Source organism: Piliocolobus tephrosceles, chromosome 4 (assembly GCF_002776525.5).
Source record: "Piliocolobus tephrosceles isolate RC106 chromosome 4, ASM277652v3, whole genome shotgun sequence".
Classification (NCBI taxonomy): Eukaryota; Metazoa; Chordata; class Mammalia; order Primates; family Cercopithecidae; genus Piliocolobus; species Piliocolobus tephrosceles.
The window spans coordinates 34,636,306-34,656,323 of NC_045437.1; the positions used below are offsets into that span (position 1 = coordinate 34,636,306).

Sequence of the window (20,018 nt, forward strand, 5' to 3'; positions counted from 1 at the left end):
GCCCCGCTCCTGGCTGCATTCACAGGCTGGTGTTGAGTGTATGCGGATTTTCCAGGTGCATGGTGCAAGCTGTCGGTGGATCTACCATTCTGGTTTCTGGAGGACAGTTGCCCTCTTCTCATAGTTCCACTAAGTGGTGCCCCACTAGAGACTGTGTTTGGGGCCTCTGACCCCACATTTCCCATCTACACTGCCCTAGCAGAAGTTCTCCATGAGGGCTCCATGCCTGCAGCAAACTTCTTGAATGCTTTGCTGCTTACAGATTTCTTCCACCAGAAATCCTAAATCATCTCTCTTAGGTTCAAAGTTCCACAGATCTCTAAGGCAGGAGTAAAATGCCACCAGTCTCTTTGCTAAAGTATAGCAAAATCACCTTTATTCCAGTTCCCAATAAGTTCCTCATCTCCATGTGGCTATTAGAATATATAAGTAACACTTATAACTCAATAATAAAAAGACAATCCAATTTAACAATAGGCAAAGGATCTGAATAGACATTTCACCAAAGAAGCTAACACACAACTAATAAGGAGATGAATAGATGCTCAACATCATTAGTGTATTATTCCATTTTCACACTACTGATAAAGACACACCCAAGACTGGGCAATTTACAAAAGAGAGTTGTTTATTGGACTTGTAGTTTCACATGGATGGGGAGGCCTCACAATCATGGTGGAAGGCAAGGAGGGGCAAGCCACATCTTACGTCGATGGCAGTAGGCAAAGAGAGAGGTTGTGCAAAGAAGCTCCTGTTTTTAAAACCATCAGACCTTGTGAGACCCATTCACTATCATGAGAACAGCATGGGAAAGACCTGCCCCCATGATTCAGTCATCTCCCACTGAGTTCCTCCCACAACATGTGGGAATTATGGGAGTTACAAGTTGAGATTTGGGTCGGGACACAGAGCCAAACCATATCAATTCGTGTTTAGGAAAATGCAAATCAAGATCACGAGATACCACTTCACACCCACTAGGATGGCTATAGGCAGAAAGATAGACAATAACAAGTGATGACAAGGACATGGAGAAATCAAAATCCTCATACAATGTTAGTGCGAATTTAATTCAGGCACTTAAAAAAAACTGTTTAGGTGTGCCTCAAAAGGTAAACATAGACTGTCATACCCAACAATTCCACTTGTAGGTATACACCCAAGAGAAATGAAAACCTATCCACGTGATAACGCAATGTTCATAGCAGATTATTCCTAATAGCCAAAAAGTAGAAACAACTCAAATATAGTTGGCCCTCTGTATCCATGATTTCCACATCCATGAATTCAACCACTTGCAATTCAAAAATATTTGGGAAAAAAAAGTCACAGAGTTCCAAAGAGCAAAACTAGTATTTGTCACAAACTGAGTACTACATTGAATCCACAAGAATGAAGTAATATGCAGGCATTGCATTAGATATTATAAGTAATCTAGAGATGACTGAAAATATATAAAAGAATGTATGTAGATTATATACAAATACTATACTATCTTAGGTGAAACCACCTCAACTTGGACTTCATTGTCCATATCACTGTCAGCATTTTGGTCAAAGCCATTCAACAAGTCTCTAAGAAATTTCAAACTTTTCAACATTTTCCTGTTTTTTTTCTGAGCCCTCTAAACTGTTCCAACCTTTGCCTATTACCCAGGTACAAAGTCGCTTCCACATTTTCCATTATCTTTATAGTAGTACCCCACTCTCTGCGGTACCAAGTTACTGTATTAGTCCATTTTCACACTGCTATAAATATATACTCGAGACTGGGTAGTTTATAAAGGAAAAAGGTTTAATTGACTTACACTTCCACATTGCTGGGGAGGCCTCAGGAAACTTACAGTCATGGCAGAAGAGGAAGCAAACACATCCTTCTTCACAAGGCAGCAGGAGAGAGAAGAGTGAGTAGCAAAGTGGGAAGGGCCCCTCCATAAAACTATCAGATCTCACAAGAACTAACTCACTATCACAGGACCAGCATGGGGGAAGCAGCCTCCATGATCCAATCCTATACCTCCCACCAGGTATCTCCTTAGACATGTAGGAATTATGGGGCTTACAGTTCAAGATGAGATTTGGGTGGGGACACAAAGCTTAACCATATCAGCTACTTTATTATTTCTGTTCTTATTGTCATTTCTGGACTTCTGCTTGTTTTGGGTTTAGTTTTCTTTTTGTAGTTTCTTGTTATGGATAGTTAACTTTTTTATTTTAGATTTTCTTTTTTAACATTTGTATTGATGGCTATAAATTTCCCTGTAAGCACTGATTTAGCTGTATCAGGTAAGTTTTGGTATGTCATTTTGCATCTTTATTTATCTCAAATAATATTCTAATTTCCCTTGTGATTTCTTCTTTGATTCTTTATTATTTAGGATGATGTTATTTAATTTCCACATACTTTTGAATTTTCCAAATTTGCTGTGTTACTTATTTCTAATTTAATTACACTGTCATTGGACAACATGGGTATTTCAATCTCTTTAAAATTAATGAAATTTTTTTTTGGTGGGAGGTTTCTGATAAAACCCGCTAGACAAATTCTAAAAGAGCTGCAATACTTACTGAAGCTGTTTTTAAAAATGGTCTAACATATATTCTCTTTTTGCAAATGTTTCATATGTACTTGAAAAGAATGTATATTCTATTATTGTTCAATAGAGTGTTTATAGATATCTGTGAGGTCCAGTTGGTTTATAGTGTTATCCAGGTCTTACATTTCCTTACTGCTCTTCTACCTGGTTGCTGTATCCATTATTGAAAGTTGGAGCCAAAGTCTCAAATTATTCTTGTTGAATTGTCTATTTCTCCCTCTAATTCTTTCAGTTTTTGCTCCATGTATTTTGTGGCTCCATTGTTAGATGCATATATGTTTATAATTGTTATGTCTTCTTGAGGGATTGACCTTTTTAACAATATAAAATATTCTTAGTATCAAGTAATACTTTTTTTTTCCTTAAAGTCAATTTTGCCTGATACTATAGTCACTCTAGTCCTGTTTTGGTTATTATTTGCTTGATATATGTTTTTCCATTCTTTTACTTTCACTAAATGTGTGTATTTGAATCTAAGTGTATTTTCTTGTAGAAAGCATACGATTGGATTGTATATCTATTCTGCCAATTGCCTCTTTGTAATTGTAGTTATTTAATCCATTTATTTACAATATAATTATGGAAGAGGATTTGAGTGCAATTTTGATATTTGTTGTGTATATGTTTTATGTCTTTTTTACTGCTCTACTACTGCCTTCTTTTGTGTTAGATATTTTCTAATACCATTTTAATTCCCTTATTGTTTCCTTTACTGTATTTTTTGCGTCGTTTTCTTAGTGGTTTTCATGAAGATTGCAATTAATATTTTAATTTAAATCAAACTATTCAGATTAATACTACTTCAATTTCATTTGTATAGAAAAAAATTTGCTCCAGTGTAGCTCAATTGTCTCCTCCTTTTTTTATGCTATCGTTGTCCTACAAATTACATCTTAAACCCATCAAGTCAGTTTTATACTTATTGCTGTATGCACTTAAACTTTTAAATCAGATAAGGAGAAGAAAATAGTTACAAACAAAAATATATTTAAACTATTTTTTATGTTACTCTATGTAGTTACTTCTACTGACGTGCTTTTAAATTTATTCATGTGATTTGAGTTACTGTATATTGTCCTTTCATTTAGGACTTAAAGATTCCCTTTAGTATTTCTTATAGGGCAGGTATGTTAACAATGAGTTATCTTAGTTTTTGTTTATCCTTCAGTTTTGATACATATTTTTACCAGTCATAGAATTCTTGATTTGCAGTTTTTCTTTTTCAGCACTGTGACCATGTCATCCAGCTACCTTCTGGCCTCCCTAATTTCTGATAAGTCAGCTGTTTATTTTATAGAGAAACTCTTGTATTTGACGACTTATTTTTCTCTTGATGCTTTTAAGATTCTCTCTGTCTTTGTCTTTCAACAGTTTGACTATAACATGTCTAGGTGTAGACATCTTTGTGACTAACCTACTGCAGTTCATTGAGCTTCTTGGATGTGTGGATCCGTATCTTTCATCACATTTGTGAAATTTTGGCCACTCTTTCTCCAAAGATTATTTTTGCCCCCTTTCTTTCTCTCTCCCATATCATTCTCCAATTATGTATATATTGGTATGCTTGGTAATGTCCTGTAGGTCTCTGAGACTTTGTTCATTATTAAATAAACTTTTTGTTACAGAACAGTTTTAGATTTACAGAAAAATTATTGACATAATACAGAGATTTCCTATATTGTACATATCTATTCATACCTATTGCTAGCATCTTACATTGGTGTGGTACATTTGTTACAATTAATGAGCCAATATTTATATATTATTATCAAATAAAATCTATATGCTATTTAGATTTTTTTTTAAATTTTTTACCTAATGTCTTTCTTGTTCCAGGATCCCATCCAGCATATCATATCATATCTCCTTAGGCTCTTCTTGAATGTGATACTTTCTCAGACAGACTTTTCTTATTTTCGATGATCTTGACAGTTTTGAAGCATACTAGTGAAGTGATTTTCCCTCAGGTGGAATTTCTCTGATGTTTTTCTCATGATTAGAGTGGATGTATGTGCTTTGAGGTTCTGGTCATTTTTCTTCATGCTTTTTTTTTCCTTCCCTGAATAGTTTTAGTTGACCTATCTTTGGGTTCTCAGATCTCAGATTCTTTCCTCTGCCAACTCTAGTTTACTGTTGAACTATTATTGTGAAAGTTTTTATTTCAGTTGTACTTCTCAACTTCAAAATTTCACTGTGTTCCTAATTTTATAATTTCTGTTTCTTTATTGATACTCTCTTTTTGTTGAAACAGTGTTCTCATACTTTATTTGAACTTTAACCATTTTCCCATTTACCCTGAGAGCACTAGCTGGCAGTGCTTGCAGGTACAGCATTTACCCTGAGATAACTTTACCATGAAATATCTTGCTTTTATTATTGTTTTTGCATTGCTGTAGTATTTTGACTTTAGAAACAAAAGGCATCATTCTATTTACAGGATTCCATTTTTAGCAGTAGTATTTCCATTTACAAAATGTAGTATTTATCAATCACCAAAAATGTCAAATCCTAGAAAACATAGCATTCCTATGTATAATGTTAACATCGTTCTCCGACAGTTGTTGGCCAAATATTTATTTGGTGAACCCAATTTTTTCCAAAATACATGATTCTGATGATTCTGGTGTTTGTTCTGTTTAGAAATAATTCCAAGAACAGTCTTTATATTTTATTTTCACATTGAAAATTAGTCAGATTTGCTTCAGCCTCATAGAATGTGTTTATGTAAAATTAAATGAGCACTGGCAGTGAGCTGCACTTTTTTTTTTCTATACAGGAAGAGGGTTTATAAACATAGTTTATTTTCCTTTCTTTAACATATTTATAATAGGTCATTGAAGGTCTTTGTCCAAGACTTCCCCACGGAGTTTCTATTCACCTTTTTTTTCCTTGTGTATAGGTCATACTTTCTTGTTTCTTTGTGTGTCTCATGATTTTTGAAAATTGGACATTTAAAATAATATAATGTGTCAATTCAGACTATTACATATTCCCAGAGTTTGTTGTTGTTGCTGCTGCTTCTGCTTCTTGTTTGTTTGTTTGTTTGTTTAGTAACTCTCCTGGACTAATTCTGTGAAGTCTGTATTCCCTCTTGTATACTGCACCTGAAGTCTTTAGTTGATTTGCTTAGTGGTCAGCAATTGAACAGAGATTTCTTTTAACACCTTGGACCGATACATTTTCCTTTGCTAAGAAACTCTATGAGAGGATTATGGCATGTTTTCAATGCTCTGGCAGTTTACAACTTTCCCTTAGCCTTTACTTCCTGCTTGTGCAACATCTCAAAGTCAGCCAAAGGTGAGAGATTTGGACCTCCTCATGTCTTTCCTAGGCATCCATACATTCCTACACATGCATGTGGCCTCAGAGTCCCTAACAGACATCTCATTCATAGGTCTTCCTTTTAAGTTTTTGGCCAGGCTCTTCTTTGTTCCAACTGGTTTTACTGTCTCAGGTAACTGTGATTATAAATAATTGCTATGATTGTTTTTTCCTAACACCCTTGGGATGGGACTTTTTTCAGTGAGTAAGCTCTATTAGGTCAAATAATGACAAGGCGTGAAAATGGGGATTTTCACACTACTGGGTAGTTAAACAGCAACACTCTGGACTGGGTGTGGTGGCTCATGCCTATAATCCTAACACTTTGGGAGGCCAAGGCAAGTGGATCACCTGAGGTCAGGAGTTTGAGAACGGCCTGGCCAACATGGTGAAACCCTGTCTCTGCTAAAAATACCAAAAAATTAGCTGGGCGTGGTGGTGGGCACCTTTAATCCCAGCTACTCGGGAGGCTGAGGCAGGAGAATCTCTTGAACCTGAGAGATGGAGGTTGCAATGAGCTAAGATTATGCTATTGCACTCCAGCCTGGGTGACAGAGTGAGACTCTATCTCAAAAAAAAAAAAAAAAAAAAAAGCAACACTCTGAAGACAGGACTTCAGAGGCACTTCAAATCTGTCTGCTGCTTTGATGACTGCTAAACTGCTGGTTTTTATAGCTGCGATGGTTGTAAGTCTGCTGCTGGTTTTCACAGCTGCCATGGAGCTAGGGAGAGGTGTATGGACATGGAGCAAGCTAAAATGACAAAAAGCTCTCTGTCCTTACCACTATTAAGCAACTTTTCTTAATTAAATGCTCCTTGAGTTGTTGCAAGCCTCTAGCTAATTTCCAGAGTTATGAAAAAGTTGATTTTTACAATTTTTTGTCAGTTTTATTGTTGTCTTTAAGGAGGACCAGATTTTTGGAGGTTCTCATTCTGCCATTTATGAAGATCTACTTCAAATCCATATTATTTTAACCTGATACTTCCCGCTCAAGTACTTCTTATTTTTGTTTGTCTGAAATGATAGGCCTTTATGAAGCTGCACCTGTGTTATAAGACTTCTGAGCAAAAGAATCTCTGATATTTCCATGCTAGAGGAATTATTCTTTCATAATGTAGATTATCCTAGTTGTACACATAGTAACTGTATGACACAAAAGAAGCCATAGATTAGAACTATACTGTCATACCAAATAAACCCTGTTTTGCTAATCCCATCCAATTTCTTGACCTTCTGGTGTACAGGGTAACATCCTAACCCATACCTACATCTCATATTACACATCTCTTCCTCAAGGGCATGGCATATAAATTTGTTGTTAGCCCCAGCTACCCACTCTGCCTGACCTCTCAGCCGTTCGCTCCCTCTGTTCCTAGCTTTGCTGCCACCAATAGAAGCTGGATTAGCCTCCAAGGTATAAGAATGCCAGGGTAGGTAGGTCAGTGTCTATGCCCTCCTTTTCTTTTTTGTGATTTCTCAGGAGTTCTTATACATATAGATTGATGTGTTATGACTTGCACATAACCAGATGTCCAATCCTTTTGTTGTTGTTGCTGTCTATCCCTTTATGAAAGTTAGAAACTCAGCCTACACATTTAATTTTTATAACACTGATCACTTTGTTTTCAGTTTCTTCATCTGTGTTTCTTTCACATTGCACAAAACACCATGAAGTTAGGGGTGTTAGATTATTTTTCTTTATATCTCTAGGGCTTAACAGAAGCCTGGTGCATATTTAACTTTCAGTCAATGTTTTTTTAAATTAATGAATGCCTACATTTCCTAATAAATTCTACAGATAGAGACCTTGTTTAGACTTCCCAACATGAAGCTAAAACTCTACACTCGTATCTCTAGGTGTGATATCCCCGTCAGCTTAAGAAATTTGAGTGTTCTGGTCTCTCTGTCACTCTCAAGGTCATCGCTTTATAAGGTGCTTCTCAGTGTGACCCTCATTCACCTTTCCAGCCACATTTCCCATTAACCTAGAATCCTAACCTAAGCTTCTCTGGTCCACACACACATCATATGTTTTTGTTATGCCTTGCATCTTTGCAGATTAATGTTATTTTTTCAGTTCTACCATGAGAAACTTGTGTTTATTCTGAGTGCCAGCTAAAAATCTACTCCTTCTCTAAACTCTTCTTTTACTTTCTTAGTAGATTTAGTCCCCCTTTTCTCTTTGTTCTAACAAAACTTTGGACATCCCGTTCCTTATTACATTATCGTTATCAAGTTATAATTATTTATTTATATATCAGTTCTTATCAGAGTGCCTGCCACATGAAGGAGACCAAACAATGTTGATGAATGATAAATGAATGTTTACCCCTCAACTAGATTGCAAAGATCCTGAAAGTTGCAGAGTGTGTTTATTCTTTGTGCTCCAAGCATTGTCCTGGCCCATAGCAGGCTCATAATATTGTTTCCAATGAATAAATGAGGGGTATCAGAGAGGATATATGCTTAACCATGGAAAAGTTAAAGGACCATCCTGACCAGATCGCAGATGCAGTGTTTCAGGTGTACCAAAGTGGCTGTTGTTGGCAGGACCACAGAAGGCCTTTTGTGAAATGGAAAAAGGGTCCCCATCTGGGTGGAAATGACTGTAAAAATGCAGGCCTTGGTGAACAGAAAGGCCTTTTTACAAGGAAAAACGAGTCACATTTTGGATTAAGCAGTCTCATGCCAGGAACAAGGCTTAACAATCTGAACAGAGGGTAGATTTCATACTCTTGTTCCACCTTTGGACAAGTATGTGTCCTTTGTAACAGCCCTGCTTGTCATATAATACGAAGGACTAACTTTCTCTCTCACCAAGAGTCACTGCATTCCTTAATGTGCGAAGAGGGTCCTACTTGTATTGAGAACCAAATATCATCCATCTTCAATTTTGAAACAACCCATTTTTTCCCCCAGGGCAGATGGTCTTTTAAATAAGACAAGGATCAGTACATCTTATGATTACAACCTTTGTAATGGTATATTTGGTCGAGAAAACAATCCCTTTTTTGTCATAGCCTAATTTTTAGGCAACTGGTGCCAGGGCTTATGATTTGGGGATATTATCTAACACTTTTAGTTTCTTTAGTTTAAAATGTAAACTGGAAATATATTTTGTAAATAACTTAAAGTTATTCATCTTGGAAATAATTTAATTCTAAGAATACTCATCTAACTCTGAAAGAATTCCCTGATTTTGAATATGTTTATTCCTTCACAAATAGTGAAACTTGAGAAGATTTGTTTTTTTTAAAGTAAATAGTCAAGGCAATTTCTGGGAGGGCAGCTACTACTTACCTTGTAAGAGGATGTATTCCCTCACCAGATGGCAAGAAGAGAAGGAGATAGGTAGTCCCTTAGCAAGTAAGGATTGCTATTAGAGAGGGAAAAGTTTTTCCTAACACACATTTCTTAATTCCCTCAGAGGTCATCGTTTACCTCATATGCTCTGTCTCCAGAGCAAAGATGTCCCAGTGGTTTTTCCATGTTCAAAAAACAACTGTTGATTATCCTGCCATTCTGATTCTACCCATGCTTTAATAAGAGTAGGCTTCCACCAATTTACACACAAGTTCTGTTCCCCAAATTTGATTGATTAGAAATATGTTTCCAGAGAGAAGTATTATTAGACCTGTGCACTTTGGCCAGTTCGTAAAATACATTTAAACCCTAGTAGGTAACTAACTATAACATTAACAGGCTTGTTAACTGCATTCTGGGAGCCACATGATACAAATGAGAGAAAGAGAAACCTCTTCTTTTTCTTGAGTGCAGGGCTAAGCTTTGACAAAATTTGGAAATGGGTAATGTTTGCTTTTGGACTCTCCCTCCTGAATTAGCATGCCCCTAAAATCTGTAGCCCAAGGTTATAACCCAGACCAAAGTTCTGACCAATGGCTCTCATTTCACATCTTTCCTGATATGTGTAGTGAGCAAAGCACACAGGACTCCTAGGATGGGAAGGACGTGAAAGGACGACTATGATGGAAGATCAAAAGGGGTGATAGATGCCCTTAGAGAATGGAAGCACATGTCATTGATTTGACTATCTTCTTTCACAATCATATTCCTCAAAACATGGTCTGCTTTACCTGAGTCATTATAGACAAATGTTGTATCTCCAACTGTATGGTGATTTGTGGAGAAACGGATTGCAAAACTGGACCTGAGAAGACCTTTAAAAAAGTATATTTAGTCTCATGCTGAGAAGGTTTTCTTGTAGCACATTGCATTATCTCTTCTTGTCTCCTCCAAGGCCTGTTTCTCATGTATTAATTTAAAATATTTTATTTGAAGTTTGATTGATGCAGTGTAATATACTAAATATATGTTGCTAAATATTTCTGTTAAAAGAGTTATTAGTACACAGAGGAAACAGGACAGTAAGTTACACCACTTGACCAGAACATGAATTCAAGATATTGCATCACTATTTTTGTTGACATTGGCCATCTCATGGTGCTGGCTCCTCATTCATATTTAGAAATCACTCTTATATTTCCTCAGCTCCACATCCTTTTAGAGGATGGGTGCTTTTAGGTTAGATTGTAAGAGGCTCAAAAACATGCTATAAGATGTTATACATGCTTTGTCTATATATATAAATGTGTGTTTTCTTTTCTGTAAAAAAGGTTCCATAGCTGTCAGATTTTCAAAGGTATCTGTGATTCAAAAACAAAAGATTTAGAACCACTACGTGAATGCAATCTCTTGAGAAATAGTATACTAGGAACAGTACATCAAGTTTAGATGTTGTGAATTCTGTATTCACTTCTGAAGAAATTCTACTGTCAATTTAGGGCAGAAAATTTTAGTGTAGTCATTTAAGAGAAATGAATGCATGGAGTTCAGGTAGGCATGGTCAATAAAAAATCTCAATGTATTTACATTAGAGTGGTTTTACAGAGGAATGATACAGCTAAAAGAACATGAAATAATTCAAAATATTGGATAATAATATTTCTGATGTTTGTTGTCTTTAATTTAATGCTAATGTCTAATTATGGAAAATATTTTACTGTCCAGGGTTTCAAGTGCCAAACTTAATAATTTTTCTCGCTTGGAGCCAACACTTCACCTTCTGGGTGTGCAGTTTGATCAGAATGTGGCCCATGGCATCATCACAGAAAAGCCTGGGGTGGCAACAAAGCTGTTATATCAATTGTACATTGCTCTTCAGAAAAAGAAGAAAAGTGGACTGACTGGAGTGGAGATGCAAACCATGCAACCTCTGACAAATTTAAGACTTCAACACATGAAAAGTGAAACTTTTCGAGAGGTAGGTACATAAAAAAGCGTAATAAGCATGTCACAATGTAAAATTTGATAAAGAGAAATGACAATGATATTGAATTCTCAAAGAAACCTCATTAGGCATATATATCCCTTACATATGTTACTGGCCATACTTGGATTTTATTTTATATTAATATTTTGAATTTATGTAGCCATTTTTGATGTCTCTCTCTATCCTATCCATATTGGCAATAGCTTATCAAACTCTTTTCCTAATTTCCAGTACTTTTTGTTGTTGTTGTTGTTGTTGTTTTAAGATACAGGGCCTTGCTTTTTTGCCCATGCTGGTCTTGAACTCCTGAGCTCAAGCAGTCTTCCTGCCTGAGCCTCCCGAGTAGCTAGGACTACAGGCCTAATACTTTTTGTGCCTGCTCCTCTCTTCCTGTTTCTACCCCATCATATCTGCCCAGATCTTCTTATCAGCTACTGCAGCAACCTGCTAAAATGTCTCTCAGTCTTCCAGATAAGTCAATCAACTGCTAAATGAATCTTCCCTAAATTTTACTTTTATTGGATTCTTCTGCTCAGAAACCTATTTTTACTTCTTTCTAGTCCTCAGCATGATATTTCTTTCTTCTATGTTAATTGACAGTCTGTCCTTAAATATGACTGTCTATTCCTGCTTTTCCTTCCCTGACACCCAAGCTCACCCTTCTCATCTCTCCTCTTCCCCAAACTGTTCCTCATGTACTGTGCAGCCCAGTACACATGGTTTCTTCCTTTGGAACTCTAGAATGTAAGTAATTCTCACTCTCTTGGTTTTACCCTCTTGATACTGATACTGTTGGCTAACTATTCATTATTTATTTGTCATATGACCTTACCAGATTTTTAGTACATCAGACTTGATGAGTATGTCTAGTACAATGCTTCATACGTTGTAAATACTCATTAAATGCGTTATTGACTAATTGGTAGGACTTTTTAGTTGACAATTCTCTCCTGTTCTTATGCAGTTCCTATGGCAAATGAAGTGTGTTAACTTTTACAGGCCTCTGGAATAATCATGAGTGCTGCACTCATGCAAAATAGTAAATATCAATGGATAGAATTATATTTTTAAATTTAATTTTTGAAGCAGCAATGGCATAATAGATATGAGGGCATCTCCATGTTTATATTTGTCCATTCTTCATGGATATCATTATAAGTCTAGTAGCAGAATGGACTCAGCACTCCTTGAGAGCTAGAAATTAGATTAGGCTTAATATGAATAATTTAATATTGCATTCAGCCTCCTTCACTTACAAGCTGGTTAACATTGAGCCAGCCTCTAAACAACTCTCAGCTTCAATTTCCCCAACTGTAAAAACAGGATGCTTATTTCTACCTGCCTCAGAGTTCAGAATTGGACATTTTTGTAGTTTCAGGAAGAAGAGTGGACTAACTGGAGTGGAGTTTATATATAATAAAATGTAAAGCGGTCAACAGTGGCAAGTGCTATAAGAGCTGTGTGATGAAGACAAACAAGAGCCTATTAGCTCATTTGATGTTGGTCATGGGTGAACTTCCAGAGTCAATAATTCATTCACTGAACAGATATTTATTGGGCTCCTACTTTTTGTCAAGCACTTGCACAACCAACACATAGGAAAAGCCCCAAACCTCTTAGAGCTTACAAATTAGGAAGAGAAAAATGTTTCATTAGAGTGATATGGATTACAGTGAGTTGAGAAGGACTTTGGAGATGAGGAAGAGGGTAGCGTAGATTATTCTTTTCAAGAAATGTGGAGGTAAAGAAGAGAACAGTAGGAGAGAAAAGCTCAAGTGAAGTATGAGATTGCTTGTTTTATGGACCTAGAGACTGGGGCCACTTATCAGTTGAGAAAAAGAGTCAGTGGCAGGAGAGATGAAAATGGTACGAAGATCAGATGGAAAGAAGCCCTCTGGGGATGGAAAGAGGAATATACAATCAATGGTTCATGTGGAAGAGGTGATATCTATCATAGGAAAGAAGTAGAGATACCATCTTCTTTGATACTAGATGAGAAGAGATGCAGGTAATATTAATAATGGTTGAAATGTATTGAACGGCATGCCTAGTGATGTGCCAAGCCCTGTTTCAGGTGCTTTATGAATATTATTTTACTTGATCTTCACAACAGCCGTAAAAGACAGGTACTTTCATTAATCCCATTTTACAGAGGATGAAACTAAGGCACAGATGGATTAGGTAACTTGCCCAATTTTATGCAGCTAGTAAGTGGGAAAGCTGAAACACAAACCTAGGAAGTTTTAATGTTTCTTCACTTTTTACTAAGCAGTGGCTAAGCAATGGGAAGAATCGAATCGAGCTTCTTTTTTTTTTTTTTTTTTTAATTATACTTTAAGTTCTAGGGTACATGTGCATAACGTGCAGGTTTGTTACATATGTATACTTGTGCCATGTTGGTGTGCTGCACCAATCAACTCATCAGCACCCTTCAATTCGTCATTTATATCAGGTATAACTCCCAATGCATTCCCTCCCCCCTCCCCCCTCCCCCCAACCCCTCCCCATGATAGGCCCCGAGGTGTGATGTTCCCCTTCCCGAGTCCAAGTGATGTCATTGTTCAGTTCCCACCTATGAGTGAGAACTTGCGGTGTTTGGTTTTCTCTTCTTGTGATAGTTTGCTAAGAATGATGGTTTCCAGCTGCATCCATGTCCCTACAAAGGACGCAAACTCATCCTTTTTTATGGCTGCATAATATTCCATGGTGTATATGTGCCACATTTTCTTAATCCAGTCTGTCACAGATGGAAATTTGGGTTGATTCCAAGTCTTTGCTATTGTGAATAGTGCCGCAATAAACATACGTGTGCATGTGTCTTTATAGCAGCATGATTTATAATCCTTTGCGTATATACCCAGTAGTGGGATGGCTGGGTCATATGGTACATCTAGATCTAGATCCTTGAGGAATCGCCATACTGTTTTCCATAATGGTTGAACTAGTTTACAATCCCACCAACAGTGTAAAAGTGTTCCTATTTCTCCACATCCTCTCCAGCACCTGTTGTTTCCTGACTTTTGAATGATTGCCATTCTAACTGGTGTGAGATGGTATCTCATTGTGGTTTTGATTTGCATTTCTCTGATGGCCAGTGATGATGAGCATTTTTTCATGTGTCTGTTGGCTGTACGAATGTCTTCTTTTGAGAAATGTCTGTTCATATCCTTTGCCCACTTTTTGATGGGGTTGTTTGTTTTTTTCTTGTAAATTTGTTTGAGTCCTTTGTAGGTTCTGGATATTAGCCCTTTGTCAGATAAGTAGATTGCAAAAATTTTCTCCCATTCTGTAGGTTGCCTGTTCACTCTGATGGTAGTTTCTTTTGCTGTGCAGAAGTTCTTTAGTTGAATTAGATCCCATTTTTCAATTTTGGCTTTTGCTACCGTTGCTTTTGGTGTTTTAGACATGAAGTCCTTGCCCATGCCTATGTCCTGAATGGTACCACCTAGGTTTTCTTCTAGGGTTTTTATGGTATTAGGTCTAACATTTAAGTCTCTAATCCATCTTGAATTAATTTTCGTATAAGGAGTAAGGAAAGGATCCAGTTTCAGCTTTCTACTTATGGCTAGCCAATTTTCCCAGCACCATTTATTAAATAGGGAGTCCTTTCCCCATTTCTTGTTTCTCTCAGGTTTGTCAAAGATCAGATGGCTGTAGATGTGTGGTATTATTTCTGAGGACTCTGTTCTGTTCCATTGGTCTATATCTCTGTTTTGGTACCAGTACCATGCTGTTTTGGTTACTGTAGCCTTGTAGTATAGTTTGAAGTCAGGTAGCGTGATGCCTCCAGCTTTGTTCTTTTGACTTAGGATTGTCTTGGCAATGCGGGCTCTTTTTTGGTTCCATATGAACTTTAAAGCCATTTTTTCCAATTCTGTGAAGAAACTCATTGGTAGCTTGATGGGGATGGCATTGAATCTATAAATAACTTTGGGCAGTATGGCCATTTTCACGATATTGATTCTTCCTATCCATGAGCATGGTATGTTCTTCCATTTGTTAGTGTCCTCTTTTATTTCACTGAGCAGTGGTTTATAGTTCTCCTTGATGAGGTCCTTTACATCCCTTGTAAGTTGGATTCCTAGGTATTTTATTCTCTCTGAAGCAATTGTGAATGGAAGTTCATTCCTGATTTGGCTCTCTGCTTGTCTGTTACTGGTGTATAAGAATGCTTGTGATTTTTGCACATCAATTTTGTATCCTGAGACTTTGCTGAAGTTGCTTATCAGCTAAGGAGATTTTGAGCTTCTTATATTATCTCTTATATGTTAAAATTGGTTTAATGAAATTATTTTTGCAAAAATATATTTCCAATAATATAAATACCACTTATTGAAAATTAAACTCAGTGTAAAAAGTTTAACTATAAAAGTATATACGAGGCTATTTTGTAAGAAGGAACACAAAGGATAATGTTTTTGTAATTGCACTTACATCAATTAAGAATATGAGTAATTGGAATAGGCTTGAATTTAGCTTAACTATCAACAATAGTAATTTAAAGAATTTCATTTTGAAGACAAATTTTATTTGTGCTTATAATGAAAATGTACTTTTATTCTCTAATAACAAAATCTTTTGAAATGCTTTTTTTATTTAGAGACTTAGACACATGATCCCACGTCAAACTGATTTCAATCTGATGCGGATTACATACAGGTTTCAAGAAAAGTATAAACACGTGAAAGAAGATCTTGCCCATTTGCATTTTGAGAAACTTGAAAGATTTCAAAATCTCAAGGAAGAGCAAAGATGTTTTGATATCAAAAAGGTTCTATAGAACTATTTTTTCAAAAATTCATTAGTGCATAGTATACAGTTTGTGATTTATGCCTATAGTACACATTGCATAAGCAGTAGTGGAGCACAAGTTGCACTTTCCTGATGCATGACTTTGTCCTGCCCTACTCTCACCCTTTCTCTCTCTCCCCTGCTCCTTTTCTCCATCCTGACTCTTGCTGACTGTCACCTCTACTTCTGGCTGAGAACAAGAACTGCCATCCTGTGGAGTGGCAAGATAACTGAATTACCTTCACTGGTAGAAATCATTGTTTCAGCTGCTTTAGTGATGGAGGGTTGCTACTAGCTACCCCATTGGTCAAAGGCACTTGCCATTGTCACCACTGAGGGAGATAGATCAGACATTGTCCCCTCGCTTTCTCCTCTTTTGCAACCTTTGGTCTTGCCCCGTTTCTCTGTTCTTGGAAATGTGAGGTAATCCTTTGCTTGCTTACCTTTTCAATTACCTTGAACAACTCTTAACTTATTTCTGGCCCTTGCTTCTTGTTTTGAATAACTCTCTGCTCCTTCTCAAATTTCTTTAAAACTCTTTAATGATCTTCTGTGCCTTTGTGGATGAGAGAATAATGGTACATGGAATCATTAAAGATTTTTGAGAGTATTTCAGGTGACTGGATATATGGAATGTGTAAACTACAAGCAAAGGAATTATGTAGTTCTTCCCATTGCCCTGTAAAATCACTTTTTAAATTCATAGATTTATTTGGATTGATAAGAAATTCTATTCTGAACATAGTCAGCTCTTTGTAGGGAAGAATGGAAAGATGACAGACAAACTGGAAGATCCCTTGCAAGCTGGTTAACATTGAGCCAGCCTCTAAACAACTCTCAGCTTCAATTTCCCCAACTGTAAAAACAAGGATGCTTATTTCTACCTGCCTCAGAGTTCAGAATTGGATGTTTTCGTAGCTTCAAGAAGAAGAGTGGACTAACTGGAGTGGAGTTTATATATAATAAAATATAAAGCAGTCCTGTAATTCTATGACTTGCCAGAGGGTAAATAAAGGATTATATTTCCCTTTGGTGTCACATGATAAAGAGAGAACACACTCTTAAAGTAGTGTTTAAGTTGAGGCAAATTGCAGTGACTCTAATTTATGTGGAACCAGCCTGTCCATTAGTGCCAAGCCTAATGCAGATGGTCTCCAAGAAAGTTGAGAAAAAGGAAATATAATACCATTAAATATTCTGAAATAAATTATGTTCAAAATGATCATAGGGAACAAATAAGGTAAAAGGGAGACCCTGTGTCTTCCTGGTCTTCTTAAGAAAAAGAGATACACATATTGCAATTAAATAAATATTCATATTTTGGAAAATGAAATGAAAATTGTCTATTATTTATGCCTTTTTAATGGTAAATTGAAATTTTTTATCTTTGGACATGGGAACTAATGATCATATTAGTTCTAATATAATGTATTAGTAGTAAAGTCATGATTAGTTTCACATATTACCTCTTAAATCATTTAAAATACTTTATCTGATTTTCAGTCACTTTTTCTTTTCAGTTACATTCTCCTGCTTATATTCTTCTTAAAATAACTACTGCCTACATACAGAAGAGATGATCCAATAATTATATCACATAATTTAGTGTTAATTCAATGTTTGAGGTTGCCCCTGAACTCATTGTTTAAGTGTGACTGGGTTTTGGGGAAGTTTGTCATTTTTATTGGGTTTCCCAGGAGCCCACCTAGAAACTGTCTCCTATATAGAATTTTCTAATTGGACCATCTTCAGAGATAGAATTTTTTTCTTCCCATGCTTGGTAAGGTAATGACAGTAGGATTGGGAAAGAATTATACTCTTATTTATATTTGGGACATCTTTATTGTCCTTTTAGTATCAGCACACAGAATGAAAATACAGACATGTAATAGATATGATTTTCAGATTCCAGAATTGTGTTTTAACATCATACTTTTCAGAGTAAGTCATATTGACACCTGCTTCCTAACATTACACAATTGTGACACCTAATCCCTTGGCTAATTGCTGGGTTCTGAAAATTTCAATAGATAAATTTTATATATTTGTACCTATGAGTGTATTATATTGCCTATTCTGTTATTCTGAATCACTAAACTAATGTATATGGGATATTCAGCAATACTTAAACAGAAGACGACAAAATGAAATAATGGCCAAAATCCAAGCAGCTATTATACAGATTCCTAAACCTGCATCAAATCGTACTTTGAAAGCACTCGAGGCCCAAAAAATGATGAAAAAGAAAAAAGAGGCAGAGGTAAGTGATAATCCTTTAATATTGTGCTGTGTTTGTCTTAACTAAAGAATAGTCTCCCCCGAAACATGTAGAGAGACCTTTCAAAACTTCACACTTACTTTCCAAATTATCTCTGACCTTGTCCTTTCTCATTCAGAATTCCTCTACTATATGCATATTCAACTCATTTTATATTATTATTTGTTCAGAACGAAGAATATAGCTTTAGGCCAGCAATGGCGAACTCCGTTTAAATGGCAGTCTGGACTCCTGTGTTGAAAAAGATTCTTTGGTCAATAACAAAGTAGGTCAGAATGGGTGCTGTTGTAATGGGTCATGTCTTATCCATTTGTGTTGCTATAAAAGAATACCTGAGGCTGGGTAATTTATAAAGAAAAAGAGGTTTATGTCGCTTATGGTTCTGAAGGTTGGAAGATTCAAGACTGGGCATCTGGTGAGGGCCTTAGTAAGGAGAAGGGGGAGGGGAAGTGGAGCCAGCATGTGCAGACATTACATGGGGAGAGAGAAAGTGAGAGAGAGCAGGTAGGGAGGGAGAGAGGGAGAGAGAAAGTGCCAGGTTCTTTTTAACAACCAGCTTTCATGGGAACTAATAGAGTGAGAACCCACCCCTAGGGAGGGAATCAATCTATTCATGAGGGAAAAAGAGAGTGAGAGAGGAGGTGCCAGGCTCTTTTTAACAAATAGCTCTCTTAACATAAGAGAGTAAATAGTAAGATTAAATAGTAAGCTATTTAACAAATAGCTTACTCTGAGAACTAACAGAGTAAGAACTCACTTACTCCCCTAGGGAGGGCATCAGTCTATTCATGAGGGATCCACCACTATGACCCAGACACCTCCTTTAGGTTCCACCTTCAACATTGGGATCAGATTTCACATGTGGTTTCAGGGACAATCATACAAACCATAGCAGGTCATAACTGCCATGGGTACAGCAGGGGCCAGTCAAGGTACACATAGCGTACATATGCCATGCCTACTATATACTTGTACTCAATTCCTCCTCATCATACCACACTATTTTTCTGTGAATCCCAGGAATGTTAAGTGACTTATTGCTATCAGTATATCTACATTTAAGATACCTATACCAGTGACATTTTACTAGACCACAGCAACTGTCAATCATTTCAGTAAGATGCAATCTGATTATATTTCCCAGGAGAACAATGTTACAGTTCAGTTTGATACAAATTTCTGCAATTCACACTGCATACTGCTACAATGATGATTCATATTCTCTCATGTGACCTATAAAGATGATTAATAGCTACCATTTATTGAACATGCGCTGTATATCAAGCTGTGGATTGGACACTTCACATTATCTTTAATTTGTAAATAACTCTCTAAGTAGGGTATTATTTTTCCAATTTTGTAGATGAGGAAACTGAGACCCAGACAGTTGACATGTTTTACCCAGTGGTAGTAAAGCAGAGATTGACAGATCTCTCTGATTCCTAAATCCATTGAATTTTACATTGATTCACATTTTTTGTTTTTTAAATATTAACAAAATATTCTGTGCTTGGATTCTAAAATTACCACCTACAGAGGCTTTTATCTGACTCCATTTCCGTATCTACCTCTCATACATCCCTGAGTTGATTAAAGTGTTTTCTTTTTTTTCTTTTTTGACACAGTCTTACTCTGTTGCCCAGGCTGTAGTGCAGTGGTAAAAATCATGGATCATTGCAGCCTTAACCTTGCAGGCTCAAGTGATCCTCCCGCCTCAGCCTCCTGAGTAGCTGGGACCACA

General features: G+C 36.5%; 1 protein-coding gene and 1 pseudogene across 1 annotated transcript in view; one reads left to right on the plus strand and one right to left on the minus strand.

The window, feature by feature from the left end:
* The window catches only part of SPEF2 (sperm flagellar 2), a 193,620-nt gene that overhangs the window by 12,331 nt on the left and 161,271 nt on the right, over window positions 1–20,018 (plus strand). Inside the window, exons 3-5 of the mRNA XM_023216523.2 lie at window positions 10,947–11,199; window positions 15,809–15,979; window positions 18,119–18,259. Coding sequence (XP_023072291.2) covers window positions 10,947–11,199; window positions 15,809–15,979; window positions 18,119–18,259 — 565 coding nt within the window. The remainder of the gene's footprint in view (window positions 1–10,946; window positions 11,200–15,808; window positions 15,980–18,118; window positions 18,260–20,018) is intronic.
* Window positions 2,514–2,565, minus strand: LOC111545616 (annotated as a pseudogene).